Raw genomic sequence first — 22,746 nt, 5'->3', positions numbered from 1 at the left:
TCAAAGGGGGGTATCGTAATACCATCTGTTAACAACCAAATGCTTCAGCCATCACTCTGTTTGATGTTGAAAAGTACAAGAAAATGTTGTTATGAATCTCAACTTCACAAATTGAAGCACAGGGGAACCAATAGCTATATTTAACATTTTCAACGTCACATATGATCTACTTACATGATAATATTGCGTCAAATGCTCACTGAAACCGATTACACCCCTCCCCCAACCCGACCCCCCTCTCCCTTGCCTCATTTGCATCGTCAGAAATCATAATTTTAAATTTCTGTCTGACTAAAACTAATTTCTGTTGGATTAATTTTCAGAGACATTACTTTTGAAAGCTCCATCTGCTAAATAGTGATTGCTTTTTACTTCTAACATCATAAACCTCCCTTTTTTTGTGGGGAATCAAGTCTTTAAAAAAACAAAGTAAATTTAACCAATTCGGACAATTTGTAATGTAAACTTCTCAATGAAAGTTCATGGGCAGTGATGTGCTATGATCTCTCTGTGTCTATCTTTCTACTGTTTCATATATTGGAAACGTAGTTAGACGAGAAGACCATTCTCATATCAGCACACTAAACATGAAGCTTGAGCGACCAGCTAGTTAGCGTAGCTTAGCCCAAATACTGGAAACTGGGAAAAACATCTTGCCGAGCTTCTTTCAAGGATGACAAATCCACCCTACCACCACCTATGAAGCTCACTGCCTAACACATGGTTTAATTTAAATATATAAATATCAGAGTGTAAGATCTATACTACTTGGCCGGGAGCAGTACTGTGAGGAAGCTAGCAGCGGAGACTTGAGCAAGTCACTGCATGTGCAAGCAGTGTTGCGCATACTTTGCTCATTAATTTTTCAGCAATAAATCGAAAAAGTAACCATTCCTTTACATAATCACAATGCCAGGGACTCTTTGTTGCATGGCATCCCTTTCTCTCTCCCATCATTCCAGTAAATAAGGGTACAATAAATGTCCCAAAAGATGTTATGGTCTCCCAAATCGGTGTTCCCAGCAGGTGGAGGAAATGGACTTCATATTTTCCATCATGCACAGCAGCTCTGTATAATGGACAGTAGATGTAGAAGTCTGTTTCTGAGCTCTCCCCGGATGGAGGGGTCCACCTAGATCAGCAGAAAGGATGTTCCCTTTAGCTCTGATGATCAAACACAAGCAGGCCCTAGGGGAGAGTGGCTGGGAGGCATTATGGAAGACCGATTGAGAACATTGGCCTTTCTTTTATTAAACCTGCCGTAGAACAATCTACACAATCTTCTGAACAGCCAGCAAGCCATGAGGAACAGACAGGAGGCAGGAGCTGCTCAATGAGAACATACGCCAATAGGGAAAAATATTATTACACATGTAGTGTATTTGTGAAAAACAAATACATTATAAAACAGATATAACTTTCAATTATTAAAAAAATATATATATATTATTATTTATTTTATTTTTTAATTATAAAATAGCTATAACTTTGTGATTTTGTTTAGGCCAGCAGAGAAGACCTCGCTGGCCCTGACAGCCTTCCACTGACAAAGATTATTTTGTTTTTGTGATTTGTATTTAGTGTTGTATTATTTTTAATCAATAGTTGTTGGTGCTCTTTTGGTTAATATAGATAGGCATGGATTTGTTCTGCTTGTAGTTTGTTTGAGTTTTTTTTTTTTTTGCGAGCTGATCGGTTCTGAATTTAAGTAAGTAGAGTGCAGATTGTTTGTTTGTTGATTCAGTGCCATTCGCAGCCATTTTATTTTTGTGCCAGCCTCTGTTGTTTTATCTGTAACTGTCTGCTTGTGTTCTATTTTGTCGTTTGCTTTCTAAGGCCTTCTCAAATTAAACTTGCATCTACGCCTGATTACACCAGCATATGCTCTTCCCTTAAGCTTGGACTTAAAGGGACATAACACTGGGTTTCAAGCTGTTTTTAGCTAATATGTGTTTGTTTTCATGTTTTAAACCTTGGTTTAAGATTCATTAATGGCATTTAATTATTTTAACGTTCTGTAATTGGTCCTGTCTCTTTGTCTTTACAGAGTCATACATTTTGTAGCCAGATACACACAGCAGCTTTTCATTATTATCAGTTAAAAATACCCTGAATAATGCACCATTTCCCTGGCCTCTGAGCAAACCTTTCTCCAGAGGATCTTTTTGTTCTCTGTGCTCAGGAATAGAAAAACATTTTAGCTGTTCATATGGGGAAGCCCGGGTGTGCTGCCAAATAAAAACAAATGGCAATGTGTTTTTTCAAGTTCTGAGACTCTTTCAATTCCACTGGACAAACAACACAAACCCATGTAGAGAAGCAGAAGGTGCCCATGCTGTCTATTGAAAAGAAGTAGAAAGTGTGTCACATTAAATCATTTAATTATGAAATATGACTCTCACATAGCAAAGATTCTGGGTCTTGACTTTCTGCAGCAAACAAGGACGCAGTATTATTCCTTTCATTTGTTCTTTCTTCAAGCGACACAAACCAGCAGCATTGTCTTTCATTGCTGACATCAATCCACATTTTATCTGAACCTGAAGCATTGGCATTTGATTAATGGAGGCTGTTGTGCGATGTGCATACTTCCTCTTGGCATAAGCTCTGTAGCCGCGCCCTTTTGAAAAGTATGAGACTTGCTTTACTCTGATGGATATAGATTTTCTCTGTTGAGTCAGATCAGATTCAGAAGATTTTTTAACCTTGCTTAGAATTCGGAAAGATTTGTTCAGATAGAGCTGACATTTATTTATAGTTGAGATTTAGATGAGCCTATATGTTCATGTTAAATATGAATCTTCAGCCAGAACTAATCTCTCTTAATTTATCTCATGAAGACTGGAAGCAGGAGAGACGGCTTTGTCCACAGGTAAAAATCAGATAAGACACAACATTACCTTTAGATCAGCTTTTGTTGTCTTTGTTTCACCTGGCTGCTTTGTCTCAGCCAGAAGTGTACCACAAATTAATCTGTTGGCCAATAGTGTGCGCTGTGCTTTTGGTGGTGGCCGTCTAAATCAAGGTCCACTTTTATTTACATGTACACAGATGAATTGAGTATTGGCGCTCCCCCCTAAATGTTACACACTGTTCCTTTAGGTATTTTTTTCATCCCAAATCAAGTATTATCTCAATCCCAGTTCCTTGAAACTACAGATTAATTGGGTGGGTCAAAGCATGGAATTGACATAAAGGGCATCCACTGGTTATATCCTTGGAGGTCTTTCGCACAATCTGGCAATCTAGCAATCTAGCTTTGAGCGAGATCAATCTTCTTCTTTTTTGTGTTCCCATTTTTGTGTTCCCATGTCCTTGGTGCCTTTTACCACACCCAAATATGTGATATTATGGTAATTTACACACCACTCGACAGACTACGGCTCCAAGCCAGAGTGGCTAAATCAAAGCATATATTTGTACTGTGTGCTTTTGACTTCAAACATAATAACTACAATCCCGAACAGCCTAAAGTGCTAAATAGCAGCAGCAGAAGGTTTATTCATATTGATTAGGCTGAAAATACAAATGAAGCAGAGTTGTACATGTGGATTTGGTGCATTGTGTTTACCCTGTCTTCCTCCACTTTTCTTTTTATTCATCATCTTAGTCGACTTTGCCCATTGAACTGAATACATCGCCTTGAACAACACTTCAGATAGTGCAAGCTTTTCCTCTGATGATGTGGACATGAATCACTTTTCTAGGTGCATCAGAGAGAATAAAGATAGTATTGATTTTACTCAAAATGATGTTGCTTGCTGTGTTTTTTTTCATGAAGTTGGATGTCAATGATGTATCTGTGCAGGGTTGCTGGACACATAGTGTTAGACACACTGCTTTAAATACTTGTATTTATGGGGCATTTCCATCTTTGTCTCGGTGGCTGCTGCCATCTGTTTGTAAAGAAGAGGTGTAATAATTTAGAACCCCTAGCTGGACAGCATTATTAATAAGGTGTATGAGTCCCTTTTCCTCTTTTACCAGTTTTGCCTCAACAATTGCATGTAGAAAACTCTGCTTGGCAATATTAAGTGCATTTATAAATAATGGATTTAGTATGTAATTAATAGTTTTTTTTTCACTTCTGCACTGATTCAAACTGGATCCATTTACTTTCTAAATTGTTCTACAATAGTCTCTTTCATCTGACATGACACTGGCACGCCAGTTCAGAGCAGTTTCTCCAGAGACACCTGACTGCTGCTCGCTTTCTATAACCTGTACCTGTAATCGGAGCCCTGGAGCTTAACGGTTCCCATGCTCTGCTCGGCCGTGCTGGATCTCTGCTTCAGGCTTTCACAAGCACACAGCCAAGTTGTTTGATGCAACCGATACGACATACAAACACATACAACATTCACTGTGTTGTAACAAGTATCCGTTTAGCGCTGACAAAATCCTGATTCAAAAGCTGGATACTTACCGTCAAAGTGTTACAATTTTTATTTGATGATCAATGGAGACAAAAGATCTGAGTCTGGGACAGAGTGACTAATGATGACGAACTGTAATTGTGTTTGCCTTACACCCTTATTTTGTAAATCACCATAATGGAAAGGGACTGGAAGCTAAAAGGAGATTTTGCTGCTGTGTTTGGCAAAGGAAGCTGGCTGTTTACTTAGGTTCTGTGTGTTGATTTGCGGGGTTGAAAGCAGCTAACTTCAAAAAGAAGTCAAGAGATGGATAAGTAAATGGATAGAATTAAGCCAAGAGAAAGATAGACACCCGTATTATTCATTTTATTTATTTAAATGAATGTAATCACTCAGGAATTTCATTGCATATTAAGTCACTACACTGCTATTTCCAAACCAGGCTGCTTGAGGGCACATTGCACTTGGGTGGTATTGAATAGTATTGCAGTCACGCACCGAGGAAGAATAAATCTTCCTGACATGAAATATACCGCAGCTCAACGTGTGTTTCTCTTCTATTCTTGCTAATGCTAGTGGACTGATATAGTGTGGAGCAGCAGGTGGGCAAGGCTAAGCCAAACATAACAACATTTTAGTGGTTTATTGCCTAAACAGAACGTTAATGTAATGTAAGTCCGCACATAAAATGGCCAATGCACATTGTGGATAAAGCAATGCAAAAGTCAGCACCATTAAATTAGTGGGAAAGTATATGTTGTATTTGAACTCAATGTGTGAAAATGTGCTTTTTTTTTAGGAAAGGTGAAATGTGTGTTTTATGTTCAGAGAATGAAACCAGAACAATATGTGTTGTTTTGCTTGTAGGACAAAAACCATGTTTTCTAGTTTTGTTAAGATTATTACTGCAAGTTTCCAGCACAAACACATGCATGTATTATTTTTCATGGATGCAGTGAAAATGCACTAGGTTGTGGGATACATATATATTTGTATATTTGAAGAAATGTGTTTAATGGGTCTAAGTAGCCTAACTGAGCTTTATTTTTGTTAGTAAAAGAACCTGTGGAGAAACTGTTATTTTTTACCTCAGTGATGTCAAGAGGCCAGGCTATGCAAAACTGATACTGAAGCTAAAGCCATACATTTATAACAGATATGTTTGTTACCTATACTATGATTTGTGAAGAAGAAAAAATCTCCCGAAGTATGTCGCAGCTTCTATTGTCTCTTGTGTGTCTCTTTTATTCTTTGACACAGTGTGTTTACTGCAGGCCCAGGTTCCCAAGCCTGATGCTGACAATATTGACTCTGGTTTCCAACATATGTGAATACATATTTCATGACTGCGCTTTGGGAGGGAAGGAGGGAAGATTGGTGAATCAAAAACAGCATGCTTTTTGAGCTGTACATACAGAGACAGCTGTTTTATTAAAAAAGAAACGCATGTATCTTGCATTTTGCATGCTGTGTGATTGTGTTTGTGTGGGTGCAAATAATAATTAAGACAATGTTGTGTGGCCTGCATGTGCATGTGTGGGTATTAAGTGTGACATCATATTTTTGAGTGCAAGGTAGCACATGTGTAACTGCGGTCAAGAACTTAAGTCATGGTAAAGTGCTTTGAAAAAAGTTTGGGTGTTCCTCTTCACACCCCCATGGGGCTGAAGGAGAGGGGGGAGGACAATAGGATTCAGACAGAGGTGTCGTCGGGCTTGACAGGGGAGCTGCATCCTGACAGATAATGAGACAAAATGCCAGATTCCGCTGCATAATGATTCATCATTAATGCTGATGTTAACAAAGAAGGGAAAGTCTGCGGTGACAGCAGGGTCATGCACGGCTATTTACATTAACTGTGACAATGCATTTAGAGCGAGAGGAACATCTTTGAAGTGCATTAATGGTGTGTCGAGATGAGCAACTCTGCGTTGTGGAAACTTAATTACTTCCTGTCACGTGAAGATCTCACTGAAGCTTTTTTTCCTACCAATTCATCAATGCCTGGCTTTATAAACCACACACTTAAAGCCCTATTAATCTGGAGATGTAAACCTTATTAGGAACATGTTTGGTACCAATTTTACCAGTCAACTCGATAAATTATCTTTTACTACTCTACAATCATTTAAGTCATTATCAGAAGTACTGGTTGAGTTTATCATTTCGTGTCATTTCAAATTAAGAGGACATGTCACACAGTTGCTTCACTGCCTACAAAATGTGCTCAAACTAAAGCAACTTCTGTGCTATGAACACCCTCCATCATCAGTATTTTATTTTATTGTTCCATTAAAGTTACTGGATCCTTAAATATATTTAACAAATGAGGATCAACTGGACAGCTTGGATTCAAGCTTCATGTCAGGAAGCATTTGCCTTCTGGAAGTGTGTTTGTAGAAATCACTGCCAGCTCCAGGGTTGATGATCTGCAGCTAATTCTCCCATATGACTGCTGGCAGAGGGCATTCCTTTCATACCCAGTGGAAAAGCACATGGTCATTTTGCCACCTGAGTCGAGATGATACAGGCAGCACAGCGTTTCAGCAGCCATCTGGACATATAAGCTGCCTACCTGAAGAGTGGTGGAATTGGATAATGCATTTAGCCCCAAGCATTACAAGGAAGTAGGAAACCATCGGTCAGAAGGACAAATCTTTTTGAAAACTGAAATAGTTTGACCCTCATTACTGTGGGGAAGAAAATGCTCGACATTCGGTATTGTCCAACTATTTGGCAATCTTTCTTAACATTGAAACAGTTTAAAAACATTAAAGAGTAATGCAACGGAAGATATCATTAGATCAGGGCGCACACTGAAGCTGTGCTTGCATGAGCTGATTAGTATCAGCTGCTTCAGATGTGCTTTACAATCAAGGGCAGCTTGGCTACAGGCTGATTAGTAACATCCACTCTAATTCATGCAGGTGTAGTGTGCAGCCATTATAACCTGTAACTTCTCAGTTTCCCCTCCACGAGCCCAAAACCCTGCTCATCGCATTGGTTTTGTTGATTTAAGTTTTAATGTTCATGTATGTGTATTACATTGGCTGTCAACAGGCAAACTTCCTTATGAAATGTGACATAAGCAGCAGCCATGGGAAGCTACTTTAAAACTGGAGCTACATGCTATGCTTTACATTACTGAGGCTAAAATACACTTTGCAAGTAGAGTCTACAGTGCAAGCTACTCAGAGGAAGAAGCTTAATACATTAAAGCCATTTTTCTCTGAAGTAATACACAAATGCACACGTTTATTTAAACTACCCCACGACAGAGTGGAAAAATGTGCTTTTACAACATTAGAAAAGTAGTTACTCTACTCAAACACTCCTGGGAAATTAAGCTACTTCTCAACCCAGGCAACAGTTTTAACATAACAGTTGGGGGCAGAGCATTAACAGCCTAAACACTCTGCCTCCTGGCAAAGGATGCTTTATTGCAGTTTGTCATGTGTGAGTATAGCAGCTCACTTGAGCTAACTCAAGTAGCTCTAAGGCTTTACTCCATTTACCCAGAATAGGGATTTTCTGTGCATGCATGTGTGCGTCCGTGCGTGCATGCGTGGGTCATTCGCATATCAAAAAATGTAGGCAATCTACTTCACACTTGGCGGGTGTATTTCTTGGGACCCGACAACGTGACAAAGTTGGTCAAATTCGGACACATGGCACATTCAATATGAATAAGCTTTAAATGAACTCTGAACAGCGCTCTTTGAAAATTGAGTCAAGCATGCCGTCATAGCGAGCCTTTTCAGGCCACAGCTCATTGAGTGCAGTTTACTTTTGCTGCTGGATGCTGTATATACTAACGTTACAACTTGTCTCCCTGGAACACTTCCTGGGTCAACTGGTCGTTGCAAGAAAAGAAAACATAATGAAAAATACAGCGTACCCTGTTACCATTATGATCCATGTTGCACTTTTATTCTCATAATTTGTATTTATTATTTGTGTTTGTAGTCTTTTATTAATTAGTTGTTTATCTAATAATCTGTCCTTAAATCATCACAACCTTCTTAAACCAAGATCTAGTATAAAGGGCTTCTTTCACTCACAATTCCTTGAAAAGATTAAGAAATCTAAAGAAATCCATACTGTATATGTGATACTTCAAGTTGCCTTAACACCATTCATGAGTATTTTTGTCTGTTTGTCTAGCTCTGGAAGACCTTGTTTCCCCCTCTCAAGATGTTGTTTATTGTTTGTAGACAGTGAAATGATATATTCCTTTATTCAGTGTATTCACCATCTGGTTTACTCAGATCATGATTTGAGAGAAAGGCTCCTCCTTACCCGTTGCTCTGTCTTTTGATGTCAAATATGCAGTGACAGCCACCATAGAAGTGACCCATAATTCATCTATCTGCCATCTCGGCTTCATTATTCCTGCAGTAGCTGCTGCATCCTGTTTCATTCATACTGAAATGATGCAGAAAGAAACTTAATAGACGTTCTGCAACATGAAACTCTTGTCTATTTATCTCCTGGTTGCTGTGTCATTTCTAGTGCAAGGAAAACATGTATGGCTTCAAAGGTAAATTCTGAACATCAGAGGCACCATCAAGAAGATTACTGGTTTATGGTTGTTTGACATTTTCTCTCCTTGTTGAAATCAGGTTGTTAAGGAGATAAAAGGCATCTGTGCATATTTCATTTAGCAAATCCCTTTTTGTAGCACAGACCTATGTAAAATCCTCTTTGCTTTTTGCATGAAATGTTTTGCATACTGTATTTGACATATGAATCTTAGTTTCAGATTGCTTTTGTGCAAAACAAACATTTTAAGATGACAAAGGGACAGTTTTGGATTTCCTTTAAGGTCAGTACCCTCGGTACAACACACCAATATTATGATTGCGTCCTTTCAAGGCCAACCTGAAGAACTTCTCTTCAACACATGATAAAGCCAATGAGACTTTTACACACAGGTAACACTGCCTTTAATATACCCCGCTCACTTTCTCCTCAATCTATTTGCAATCCACCCTGCTTAAACTTATTATTGTAGTACTTGCTAAAAAGTACTTGTTTAGCTTGCTTGCTAACCACAATCTCTGCCTTTTTGCAAAGCTAATTGATACTTGATTAGCCGTGTTAACGAATCTGCACAACTGTTTAGATTTTACTTACATAGAAGTATAGTTTGCTTGGTAACTTGCGTAGTGGAATAGCCCTTGAGAAAGAGAAAAGCTCTGTAAGCGAGAGTGAGTAAAGCTGGGAAGTGAAGTTTTGCCCTCAGTGCTTGCTGGGCAACCATACCCAGTGTGTGACCGGATACATCCGTCTGAGCCTCTTACTCTTGACACACGTGAGATGCTACGTGAGAAAGTTACCCCAAAAATGAAACTTAAATGTATGTTTCAAGTCTGCCGGACTGCCGGTGTTCTGGATTAAAGTCAAAGCAGAAAAATCTGAAAACCTGGAAGAAACATCCAAACCACGAGTGTGAATACAGATCGCGATCAGTAGTGCTACATGCTGGGGTATGAAAATCTTGAGTGTGAGTACAGATTGTGAGGAGTAGTATAAAAGTCTGTCAGTGATTTCTTGACTTTAGGTTTTAGAGTCAATTTAACGTGTTCTGTGAAGCAGTATGTAGTCGGGCCGGCGATGTCGGAGGGACGGCCAGCTGGTGATGGAGGTGAGTCGGCCCCATTTTCCCGGTAAATGAAAGGCATTTTTTGGGAAAGGTTCTTCAGCTTGATCTAGCGAGTTCATACTCCTCATACCTCATGTTATTAGAAGACATGTTTTCACTTTTATTGATGAGTACTTCACAAGCTCATCCAGCCCCACACATCAATGCTGCAATTGGTATCCTGTAGATTTCGGAAGTGTTCTTGGCATTTCTGTCTTTATTTGAGCCTCTCTATTTCCTACATTGCTCACTACTTCTAAGGAGAGTCATGATGAGAAAAGACATGCTCAAATAGGTCATCAGAGAGACCAATCAGCCGCAGTACCATCTGTCCCTCTAATGACTACCTGGTTGCTCTGTGATGTGACACAGTTGGCTGGAGAGGCTCCATAGCAGGTATCCTCTTATCAGGCTTCTGTATTTCGACCCGGCTCAGAACAACTGATGGCCTACATCTCTAATACACAAAAATATACTCTGCCCCTTTATCAATAGTTCATACTGCTCGTCCATCTTGTTGCTGCTGACACAGTAAACGGTGGGTGGTTAGCGGTTAGTTTCTCCAACCACTTTCAGTGCATTTGACCAGGATGTAAACAATACTTTTTTGTTTCCGCAGTAGAAAAGTATGAGTGAATAATTTTGCTGTTGAAGGAGGATACAGCAGGCCTTATGATGATGTCTGGGTGCCTGAGCTCCGATTCCCGGCTGTATGCTAATGCCAGGGCACTCTGACTCTAACTTTGAACACACTCAAAATTAAACTTGCTTGAGATTTGAGAACTGTTCCTTAAATGTGCAGTTGGAATTTTAGAAAATAGCATCTGCATAATAACGTCTTGCTGATAACTCTAAAATTCCTTGTCTATTTCATTGTTGTTTTCATTGTTTAGTGCATGATGTAAATACTTAATCCTAATCAAAGGGATCAAAGGGTCAGTCATGTCCGGGTTATATTTTGACTTGCAAAATATATTTATTTGATCTGTACTCTCTACTTTGCTGTATGTTTGTGTTATATGTAGATTTAAAGGATAAAGCGGAAGTTACTGTCAGGCATATCCTCCGGGTCTACAAAATTAAGCTAATTGTATGATAAAATGTAATGTAAATATGAGTTTATGGTCTCAATCACTAGTTTTAAGTCAATACTGCCTGATGTTCAGTGTTCAGAGTTAAATAGATGCATGGTATGCCTAAAGGTGTGTCTACCTTGAGATTGAAGTTGTCTGTGTTTTCTTCTTTATCCCTTTCATAGTACGTTTGCAGTTCATTAAAGTCAATTGTGACCTTTTTGGTTGCATAAAAAAGTATTATTAGACGTACAAAGCTCTACCTTCTTGTGTCACTTCTGGTCAAGGGAGATTCTACAGTTCTCTATTCTTCTTCATATAGAATATTGCAAGTGTCAATTAATTGATCAAACTAACTATGCAGCACTTATACAGTAGAGAATAAAGCGATTTGGTGGCTGAATGTCTGATACTTTAACATACTGTTCCTCTGCTATAGCCGACCATGACACAATACCAGTAGTTTCACATTCACTATGGAAACACTGTTCCTTGGTAACAAAGACATTTGTGTTTAAGAAGGAAAAAAAGCAGTCTTAAAGCCGTCTACTGCTTTTTATGAAATATATCGTTTCATATTCTTGCATTTATTTGTTTTGAGATATTTCGCTGTTCTGGAAGAAGACCAGTCAGTCATTTGGTCATAATTCATTCTGCGGGTCAGACCTACAAACTCTTGCCAGAGCTGATAGACGCACATATTTCTTTATTATTGGTGGATAGATTTCAAAGACAAAAGTCTAGTGAATCAGTTGTTTGACACATAATAGCATTTCTACTAGCTGCACTTAATCATAAACGAGCGGTTATTTCATGGAGTAACTTTTCAAGAATACATTTCTGAAAAAGAAAAATAGTCAACTTAATATACTTTACGTATATTTATTAATTTATTCTTCACAATACATACAAAAAAACAGAATGCTGAGTCTTGGACTTATAGGTAAAAAGATGAGACGGCATTCTCATCAGTATTTCTTTTTTCTCTGTTGGAACAATGGTTAGAGGTGTAGTGCAGTGTGGCCCGTCCTGTTTCATTTATTGTGTTGGCCTCAGTGATTAAAGTCCTTCACATCATATTATTTGGGACATGATACAGAAACAGAATGGACAAGACTCAAATCAAGAAGATACTGAAACCAGACACAGTGAAGCCACTAACCCAATGCAGTATTCTCTCTTGTGTGAGAGAGCCACAGGGGTTTCACTGCTGATTTTTGTATTAACTACAACAAAGAAAGTACTTAGTTTTGTTTTGGATAATTCTTTATTTAATAAAAATAACAAAACACTTTTTTGAAAAAAATCCAGCTGTCCTTTGTACTCCTGTATATTATCAGGAAATACACTAAATACTACACACTAAATAAAAAAAGTGTGATTAAATAAAAGAATAGTTATGAATAAATTATTAGAATTAAATAATAATTCTAATAATAGAATAGCAGGTGCATCATTTTGTACTCTTAATCGTACATAAAGTAAACAAATCAGTACAATCACATTAACGGTCAGATTATTTACTCGATCATAATCTCTTTATTCATTTATTCCTCATGATTGTGTCTTTACTCTGTGGATGCAGATTAAAGTTATTGGCAATCACAATGTTAAATTGGCAGCCTGTGTCTGGACAGATATGCATAATGCGCTTGCTGTATTCTAATGTCTGCAGAGAACTTTTTTGTTTTGCATTTTTGTTGCAAGACTGATGCTTGCCATGTAATGCTGATAATGAAGAGAAAAATTGCATTTGAGCTCTCCCATTTCTTGACATTTTGTCAGCGCAGCTATCCAGTTATGTGGTATAGAACATCGATCAAACCAGCTGTGTGCAACAATAACACATTGCTGGGATACTTTCAAACTGAGCCATGGATTTATTTTTTTTAAAAAGTACATTTTGCTTACACCAAGTTTTAGAAGTTGCTCATCACAAATTAAGGAAGCAGTTGAAAGCTTAAATCTGGAAAGGGAATGTTTTTTTCTTTTTTTTCTTATTTACCCAAATCATATCCTCAAGGAGCATTTTTATTCTGTGTGCATCATGCAAGACAGCATGCCTTTGTTGAAGGGAACAAAGAATAGTGGGCACTGGGCAGCATCTGTTCAGGGAGAAAGAATGCTGGCATTATCCCAGCAGGACGTCAGCTTCCTGTTTGTCTGCAGGTCTGCTTTCAAAACTGCGTCTTACCCTGCCTCAACGCTAATATTATTCTGCAATACCTGGCAGAAAGGTGAAAGCAATCCCCACGGTTACCATTGGCTCAGGATCTTTGACTCTGCTCTTCATCCTCTCGTCCTCCTGTCACTGTGATTACTCTGCTGGCACCAACCGCATGCCTGTCATCTTCCAGTCAAACATAGAAATTAATCGTATTGTTCCAGACGCAGCTAATGATTTATTTACAAACTTAGCTGTGCCCAGGCTTCAAATGGGTTTTTAAGTGTCTGAGGATCCCTTTTAAAATCTCCATGTTCTGGCATGCTAATAAGTACAGTAAAGTCCCACAGGGACACAGTGGATGTTGCCTGGGGACAATATAATGTCAATGAACAATCAAGTATATTGGAATTAGGATAAACTTTTATTCAAAATATCGGACAACATACTATCCACACTTGGAATATTAGATGACAATCTTGTCTACGAGAGGTTACTTTTATATTTGTTTGTATTTGCTACCAGCTTTATAACAAGGTACTGCCCCTTTAATTTGTTTGTTTTTAATGTTCCATTTTTTTGCAAATTTATTGACAGATCAGAGCAGGAGAATGTCACACTTCTGCATATTGCAGCTGCAGTTGTATTATATAACTTAAAATTGATCTTTGTTTAATACAGTGTCCACATTATATTATATTACATCATTTTCTTATTGTGATTTATCCCAATGCAATGTTTCAATTATTTTTCACAGCTTTGTATAAATAAGAAAATTTGCTTCAAGTTACTTTCAACATGGCCAATATGATCAATATCTCAGCCAAACATTCAGTCATAGTCTACTTCAGCAGTCACAAGTTGGTATTGCATTGGAAGATAAGACCTGGTGGGAAAAAGAAAGTAAATTACTTTTCACTTAACATTTTGCAGATTGAATTGAAAACGTTTTCCTTTTGTTTGAAAAAAATATCTGCTTTTGCAAAATAGTATAGACTTAATATAAAGATGTGGGTTTACATTGATAACCCTGACAGACTAAAGGGAATTTAAATTCAAAGTGTTTAGATTTTAGATATTGGTTGACAAAATCATGTATTTTCATTGGGTGACTATCTGTTTTGCTAGCTGAATTGGATGAAAGATTGCAAACTATTCTCCTGTTGATTTTGTTTCTCGTTTGCTTCTGTTTGCAGTGTAGAGCGAGTTAGTACTCATGATATGTAAAAAAAAAAATGTAATGTTGTCCAGTTTGGGAAGTTGTCACAAAATTAAAAAACTGATTAAGCTGAGCTAAGAAAATAAAAGTAAAATAGAGAGAGAATAAAATATATTCACTGTTTCACAAACTGCTGTGAGACTGTTGCTCAGCCAGCGAGAAAACCAGCAAATGCATTAAATGCACCGGCTTTTTATAGGCTATATGAATATGAATCACTATTCTCTTTTGATTTAAAGCGTAATGGTATTAATGTGATAATTAAACTTGAACAACCATTTAACAACAATCCTTATGTTGATTTGCTGTGTTACAATTCATTTCCTTATCTTACATATGAATGGAAAACAATTATTGTCGCTGTAATCGCCCATTATAAAACCAATCCTACATTTTACTGGAAATATGTATACAGCGCAAATGATCCACCTAATAAAATCTGTTTTAGCGATATATTAATTTAGACTATCAACATTGAACTGATATTGATTTACTTTAAGATATACTATCAGCTCTCCCAAAGGAGGAAAGTAATGGTGTTGCCAGTTTTGTGTTTTTCACATGAAAAAAAAATTCATTCAGCTTAGCTTCACAGATTTCCCCCCCAGAGTTTAGCTTGATATAATAGTTGAGCACAATCAAGCCCTAAGCATAAAATATGTAAATGGAAATGGTTCCCTCGTGTTTCAGTCAGGGTGCAGTAGAAAAGATGGGAGTCTGTGGGAAACAGAATATAATTCTTTTGTTCGTCTGGTTCAAATCAAATCTCATCTCCCTCTGCAGAGAGATGGAGACAATGTTTAGATACATTTTAAACGAACAGAACGTGTTCCTCTAGTTTTGTTATGTCAAGGAGCACAATTTGGTTACAAGGATGAACATGTGAGAAAAAACTTCTCCCAAAGTGTCCAATATTTTAAGCTGACCTTCTCTTGAAAATGTGTTTTGATTAATGCTATTCTCTGTGATGTTTGCCCTTCACGATACTGACTGATGCGTGGGCAGTGTTTGACACTGTGTTCACATTCATCTGCTGGAGGAGCAAGTTCAGAGAAAGACGTCATAGCTATTTAGGAAGTGATCTGATATGCAACTCACCTGAAACACCAGGTGTGTTAACACAGAGAACCGACTTTTCAATGTCGTAGAAGGTGTCCTATTGACCTACGTGTCTAGCAGTTCAACTTTTGAAGTAAAAAAATAATTGTATATTCATAGATACTGGATTTTTACTTATAAGAAAAGATGCAGACATGCTTTTAAGAAATCAAATTTATGAAACAACCACCTAACACACAAATTATGTTTTGAGTGTGCGTTCAATGAAATAGCACTGGGAAATAAAAACTGACATTGTGAAAAAAACAATTACCTTTCATGTTATTTAACACTGTGGGTAACCATAGTAACATGGGAAGATAGACATACAGCAAAGAATGATAGACACAGACCAGAAAAGGTAAATAATGATACAAATGCCTCACTAATTCATGAATGTTCTACGGGGGCTGTCGCTTAAAGCGATGCCTCATTATTTAGAAAATGTTTTTTTCTCAGTTGATATACTGAAGCCATCTTTGTTTCCAGAACAACAGATCCCACAGCACACAGTGGTCTCTTTTGAATGAAGTATTTATAGACAAGATGATGAAAAAGCTTTTCAGGCTCAGTCTGGTAGTTGAAAATTAGTATTTTAGACTTGGCTAGTTTTTCATTTGTATTTTATGATAAAAGTACCAGATAAATGGCTCATAAACTATAGAGAGGATCAAGTAAATGTGGTGAGAAACACCTTTTAATGGATTTGAAAATGTGTTCACTCATGTTCACTCTCCTTTCTTCAACGTCGATAAAATCTCATTGATGAGATTACAAATGTGGCTTTTATCATAATGCTTGCCAGGGCGATTGAAGACTTTACCACTTGCTGTGCCACAATTTTCATTTATTTTTCACACGTTTCGGCCATTTGGCAGTCCTGTCATCAGTATTCAGAAATCATTCAGTTATTTGTTATTGTGAAAAAATACAAATCTCAGCTGTGGTTTTAATCCACAATTAGAAATAAAAGTCTGAGGGGAGGAATCCTCCCTTCATACTGTCATACTGTGTTTGAATTAAAACAGCATGGTGGAGATAAACTGTAAGTAAGATATGCAAATACAAATCATGCGCCATCACTTTAGGTCTGCCATTAGTGTACTGTGTAATTAAAAGTATAACCAGCATTATTCAAAGACTGTAGTATAAAATGAAAGCTATGGTGATTAATTTATATTTTGGGCTCAGGCTGTCCTCAATCCTCCAGCTTTATATGAACCAGTTAATTCAATGTGACAATCTATTTGCTCTGAGACATTGTTATTGGAAAAACACTTTAGAGACCCGTCTCTGGATGGTCATGGGGCCATGAATCAAAACATTTTTGTTGTGTGCAGTGGAGAGCGTAATAGGCCCTTTTTAGAAACCAGTCCGCCAAACAGTCAACCCCATAGGCTTGGAGAAAGAAATGCCATGTGTTGATGAATGACTGTCTTTTGAGCTATGCTCCCAATACAAGTTTTAAATCTTGCTATATAATACATCATGATAACCTGGGTCTCCATTGGAAAGTATAGGCTAATTATTTCCTCATTTCAGTCCCCTCCCTGTCGGTTTTCTGCAGTACTTTTCAAGTCCTGAAGGTCCAGCGCTCAATGGTTGGGTCTCTTTTTTAAGTCATTCCATCCTTTCTGCCAGTCACCTGCCCAATCTGGACCAACAGAGTGGGAGATTTTATGACTGACTCAGTGTGACATCCGGTGTTATGGGGACTGATTAGGATAATAGCTCTGCAAAGGTCTGGCAACCTTCCTGCAGGCTGCGCTCCGTGCTCTAGTCATCTCACCACAAGCCAGAGCAGCAACGTCGACAGAGACTGAGCACAGGGCTACGTAATAAACTACTGATCAGCCAGAGCTTTGCTTTTCAAAAAGAAAGCAAAAGAAGCTCCTGTGTCCACAGTGATTGGTCGACAGGTGACCAGTCTGTGGTTGTGAATATCAAATGATGTATTTGTTGATAAACAGATAGTTTAGCGTGTATGTAGGTGTTAATCACAGTTGGTCATTGTTTAATGCCACTTGCAATTGTGACACAATCCAATGTGATGCTATACAATACATCTTTATTTTTAATTTTCAATTAAATGCCCTTAATTGGCTGATAAACAATGTGGGGCCTAAAGAACACATTTTGGGATATGATGAAGAAGTCTGACGGACGAGATATTTAAAATGCTAATGCTTAATATTTAAATGGTTTCAAAAGTGAATTATCGTTGCATTTTTTGAAAGCACTGATGCAATAAGGCTCATTATGTGCATCAGCTGACTGTCTGTGTCTTCGTAGCTGTGACTCCTCTGAAGTTTCTCTTTCTGTTTAGAAAAAAAGAGCCTTTGATCATATTATTATCATGATGCTGTAAGAAAATCCACAAAGCTTATCATTTTGTCATTTTATCTTTTGGAGGTCAAACTGGTCAGAAGAACAAAAAGCATAATCACGTCAGGTCTCTTACTGAGAGCAGATTGTCGAGAAAAATTCAGCCGGCATAATACATCTCTCATAATCAGGATTTACATCTCTCTGTCTGTCCTCCTTCCAGGTCTCTCTGATACCCATTTCTTCTCCCACTTATATCTTGTTAATATCTCACCAACCAAAATAGACCCATTTATATCTCTGTCTCACCCACGGGGATAAGACGACACAAATGTCTGAATATAAAGTGATGAACTGAATGATGCACAGTCGCACAGATTAGTGTCTTTTGGTTCGATTGATAGACAGTAAAAAGGCCGTTTCTCCGAGCCGTGGATCGTCAGGACACGAGTCATTGAAGAGACAAGACATTGTGTAATTTCTCTCACTTCAGGTTTGCTTCATCCCAGACACAGCATCAGTTGGAGTCTGGGACTAACTGAATAGTGTATTCACAGTGTGTGTGTGTGTGTGTGTGTGTGTGTGTGTGTGTGTGTGTGTGTGTGTGTGTGTGTGTGTGTGTGTGTGTGCATAAGAAATCCAGATCATCTTAGAAATGTTTGTTCTGGGAGGTTCTGTTGGGAGTTCTGTCTCGTGAAAATTTTTGCTTCAGTCTGAAAACTGAGATTTTAAAGGGACAATGTGGGACATAGAGACTGCTTGCTATCAGCTTGCCGCGATCATTGTGTAATTAAACATGTGTAAATCTAAACACACACAGTATATGTGCTTTGTTTTTGTGTCGGTTTCTGTTTTCATCTTGTTATTAACCTCAGAGCAAACAGTGATGGCCCTGTTATTCTGTCTTCTCTCTCTCTCTCTCTCTCTCTCTCTCTCTCTCTCTCTCTCTCTCTCTCTCTCTCTCTCTCTCTCTCTCTCACTCTCTGCCTTACCCTCCTTTGCTGTTAGAACATATTGCAGTCTGTGTATTTCTGGTGTCTGAGTAAACTGTTAATAAGGGGAACAATCATTTGTTTCTTTAAATCCTATGAGATCCAACTGTAATTTCACAAGGGGAGGAGAAGTCTGATATTGTGAGCAAATACTCTGAACATAAGAGTTTTGTGCAAAGACTCTGGGGAAAGGGGAACATAAACTGAGAGTAATAACATTTGTAAGACTCAATTCTCATACTGACACCAAAAAACAGTATAGATGGCATCATAGTGCAAGATAAGAAGTTGTTTTTCACAGTCCACTATTTCATGTAAGATTCCCTTTTCTACAAAGAAGACACATCGTTTCCAAAGCATGTACTTCATCCTTTGATGTGAATGCAATGGCTCTGTCTGACAAAGTACCTTGCTTCACAATATAGGCATAAAAAAATGGAATTCAAACCATGTTATTACAGTTCAGTTGTTTTCTACTTTTTCAGCTTTGAAGATGTACATTAAGGGTTTCATTACATCTTGTCTCATGTGAAGTGTATTTTGCTTCCCTGAATGAATTGAAAAGTCACGAAGATCTTCAAAAAGCCAGGATACATGATATACATGCGTGCTTGCTAACATATAGTATATCTTATGACTTTCTCCCTTAGATATACAGCTTTTCCTAATGATTGGTGATGATTGCTATTTATGTGTTACATAAATAAATGATGATTCTCAGCATTTGGTTAACTTGTTGCTATGCATATATACACTTATAATATATGTATCTCTCTCTCTCTTTTAGGTGTAAATGGAGAAGCATGTCATCAAGAGAAATTGGATGTCCATACGATTTTAAAGTGCTTTGCATTAAAACAGCATCACTTCTCTCTGAAGTAATCCATTACTGACAATTGATGTCAAACTGCACGCTGGAGCAGCTTCATGCTGCCTCGCTGGGTGAAACATTGCTAAAGGAAAGAAAGCTTTATAAGATCCAGCTGATCGAAACACACCTAAATGCAGCATAATGCCTTCAAAAGTGTCATGTTTATACCTGTTGACTGTGGTCTGCTGGGCGAGCGCTCTGTGGTACTTGAGTATTTCTCGCCCAACGTCCACCTACGTCGGCCACATGTCTGTGCCTATACGTAAGACTGCGAAACCCCCAAAAAACATCACCTTCACCAACATCCACACCCGCTCCCTTAACCCACATGCCTTTGAATTTGTCATCAATGAGCCAAAAAAGTGTGAAAGTGCCGCTCCCTTCCTGGTCATCCTCATTAGCACCACACACAAGGAGTTTGATGCGCGGCAGTCCATCCGGGAGACCTGGGGGGATGAGAGCACCTTTGGCGACATCCACATCCTCACCATCTTTCTGCTGGGCAGGAACACAGATCCCGTCCTGAACCAGATGGTGGAGCAGGAGAGCCAGATCTTTCATGACATTGTGGTGGAGAACTTTATTGATTCCTACCACAACCTTACCCTCAAGACCATGATGGGCATGCGCTGGGTGTCTACCTTCTGCCCCAAAGCACAGTATGTCATGAAGACCGACAGCGACATCTTTGTCAACATGGACAATCTAATCTACAAGCTCCTGAAGCCCACCACCAAGCCAAGGAGGAGGTATTTTACTGGCTATGTAATAAACGGTGGTCCCATAAGGGATATGCGCAGTAAGTGGTATATGTCCCGGGACTTGTATCCCGACAGTAAATACCCGCCTTTCTGCTCAGGCACTGGCTATGTGTTCTCAGCAGACGTCGCTGAGCTTATCTTCCAGGCTTCATTACACACAAGACTGTTGCACCTGGAGGATGTGTATGTGGGACTGTGTTTGCGTAAGCTGGGTATACACCCGTACCAGAACAGTGGTTTTAATCACTGGAAAATGGCCTACAGTCTTTGCCGGTACAGGCGCGTCATCACCGTGCACCAGATCTCCCCGGAGGAGATGCATCGTATTTGGAACGACATGTCCAGCAAGAAGCACCTGAGATGTTAGAGGGACTCAAGGTACACAGGACAACCTCTTTTTTGTTTCCTTTGCCTTTTTCTCCGTTTCAAATCTCATCACACTGAGTAATGTAAAAACACTAAAGGCTGCAGCTAGTCTCTATTTGATGACAAAATGTTTTCATTAACATCCATCTTTGTCTATTTCTGCTTATCATGCCTCATGATTGTTAATGAATGCATGCGGCTTGTAAAGCGCATACTCTCACACATATTCAGAACGTGATGTTTGTTACTGACGATAATTTTGTATTCCAGGTACACATTTAAGCAGAATATTCCTTATAAGCATTACACCAATCAGTGTGAAGCATTAAGTAGTGTGGCCTGATGGGTAGAGGCTGTGTTTGAAGCAGACGACCTTCGCTGAAGTGTTCTTGAGCAAGAAAATGGCTATCTGCATGGCTGCTGACTTAGCACCCTGATCTTCCTGTAGGAGAGCAAGCCAAAAGACAATTCCTGTGCAGGAATCAATTAGGTTTCAAATTACTATATAACATCTATAATGATATACATTTTAAACGTATTATTTACGAGTGAATGAGTTTCTGAACAACTAGAGTGCAAATTATAGTCATATCCAACAACAAACCTGGTCGTCCGTTGAGGTAGAAGTGCATCAATGCTCAAGCTTCCCCATTTTTATAAATATATGTGCTACAGTATGTTGTCAGTCTCCCAACAGACCAAGTTGAAAGCTAATTTAATGTTATTCAATTTATAATTATCCTCTTGCATTGGTCAAAATTAAACCACATAGGGTGCTCTTTTTTGATGAGTTTTGCCTTATGTTTTTGTTTACATACATATATAACTTTATTGCCTCTTTTCTCCGAAAACTCCAGATATTTTTGTTTTGATGCATTCTGTTTTTCCTCCTCTTTGACATTTTTGTACTACTTGAGGTAATTGTGTGTCTCAGCTACCGGCTCATTACTCCAGCTGCAGCTCTTGGTTAATGATTGCTGTATGTCAGCAGCTATTTCAGCACATCGCCTGCTCCATATATCAAGAGAACTACAGTATCATGTTGCGCAAGCCTGAGTTTAACTGTAGCTAAGGCCATTACAGACTGGATGTATTATTGTATGTATCTGGCATATAAGTGATTACTGCAGCGCTGCTACTGACATCATGGAAAGACTTTGTGCTTCTCAGAAAATGTGGCATTCATGGCCAAATCTTCATTTGATTTCTTCAAGGGTTTTGTAGAATTATAAGCTAATGTGACATTTACTGTGAAAGCATCCATCCCGCAAGGGGTTGTTGTTATATATTGTCTGTTTTTTATATTAAAAAACAAATACTTGAATAATTAAAGTTATACTACTGCTTTCACGTGTTGCCTGTTTTGAATGATCTGTTATAAATGTATAGAGTGTTACTTTAAGTTGATTAAAGAAGAAGTAATTGTGTTTGTATTTAAAGAGCAGCTTGTTCTGTGGTCTCAGAAGGGAATATTTTTAAATGATTCAGCCATCTGAAGCAAACGCACATCGCTTTTTGAACCGCAGATTTGGTTATAAATCTAAAATTATAGTTTAACAAGAGCATATCTAGAGATGAGTTTTTCCCTGTAAAAAGAGTGTTGGGGAGATTTTTCTTAATCAAATGAAAGGGCAGGAGACGATGTATGCTGTGAAGATTGTAAAGCCCCCTTGGGCAAATTTGCTGTCTCAAAAAAATATACTTCAACTTAAAAGTCTATGCTGTAAGCTTGGGGGAAAGTTGCAGTTGGCCTTTTATAGTCAATATCCACTTAATCATAGCATTTAAAAATCCACCTCAAACTCATGAGCTATTTGAGTTTTAGTAAAGGTGGTATGAAGTTATGACGGAGTATGT

The 22,746-nt window shown here is 38.3% G+C and overlaps 1 protein-coding gene across 1 annotated transcript in view; it reads left to right on the top strand.

Annotated features, from left to right (window-relative positions):
- b3galt1b (UDP-Gal:betaGlcNAc beta 1,3-galactosyltransferase, polypeptide 1b) overlaps positions 1-22,244 on the top strand; it is a 36,782-nt gene extending 14,538 nt beyond the window's left edge. Inside the window, exon 3 of the mRNA XM_068572697.1 lies at positions 19,679-22,244. Coding sequence (XP_068428798.1) covers positions 19,904-20,890 — 987 coding nt within the window. The 5' untranslated portion in view covers positions 19,679-19,903 and the 3' untranslated portion in view covers positions 20,891-22,244. The remainder of the gene's footprint in view (positions 1-19,678) is intronic.
- Positions 22,245-22,746: the final 502 nt, after the last annotated feature.

This window comes from Clinocottus analis, unplaced genomic scaffold (assembly GCF_023055335.1).
Source record: "Clinocottus analis isolate CAN_PGR_092001 unplaced genomic scaffold, fCliAna1.0.p SCAF_12, whole genome shotgun sequence".
NCBI classification, from domain to species: Eukaryota; Metazoa; Chordata; class Actinopteri; order Perciformes; family Cottidae; genus Clinocottus; species Clinocottus analis.
Note: the sequence above shows the minus strand (reverse complement) of the source record. Positions and strands in the feature narration are given on the sequence as shown.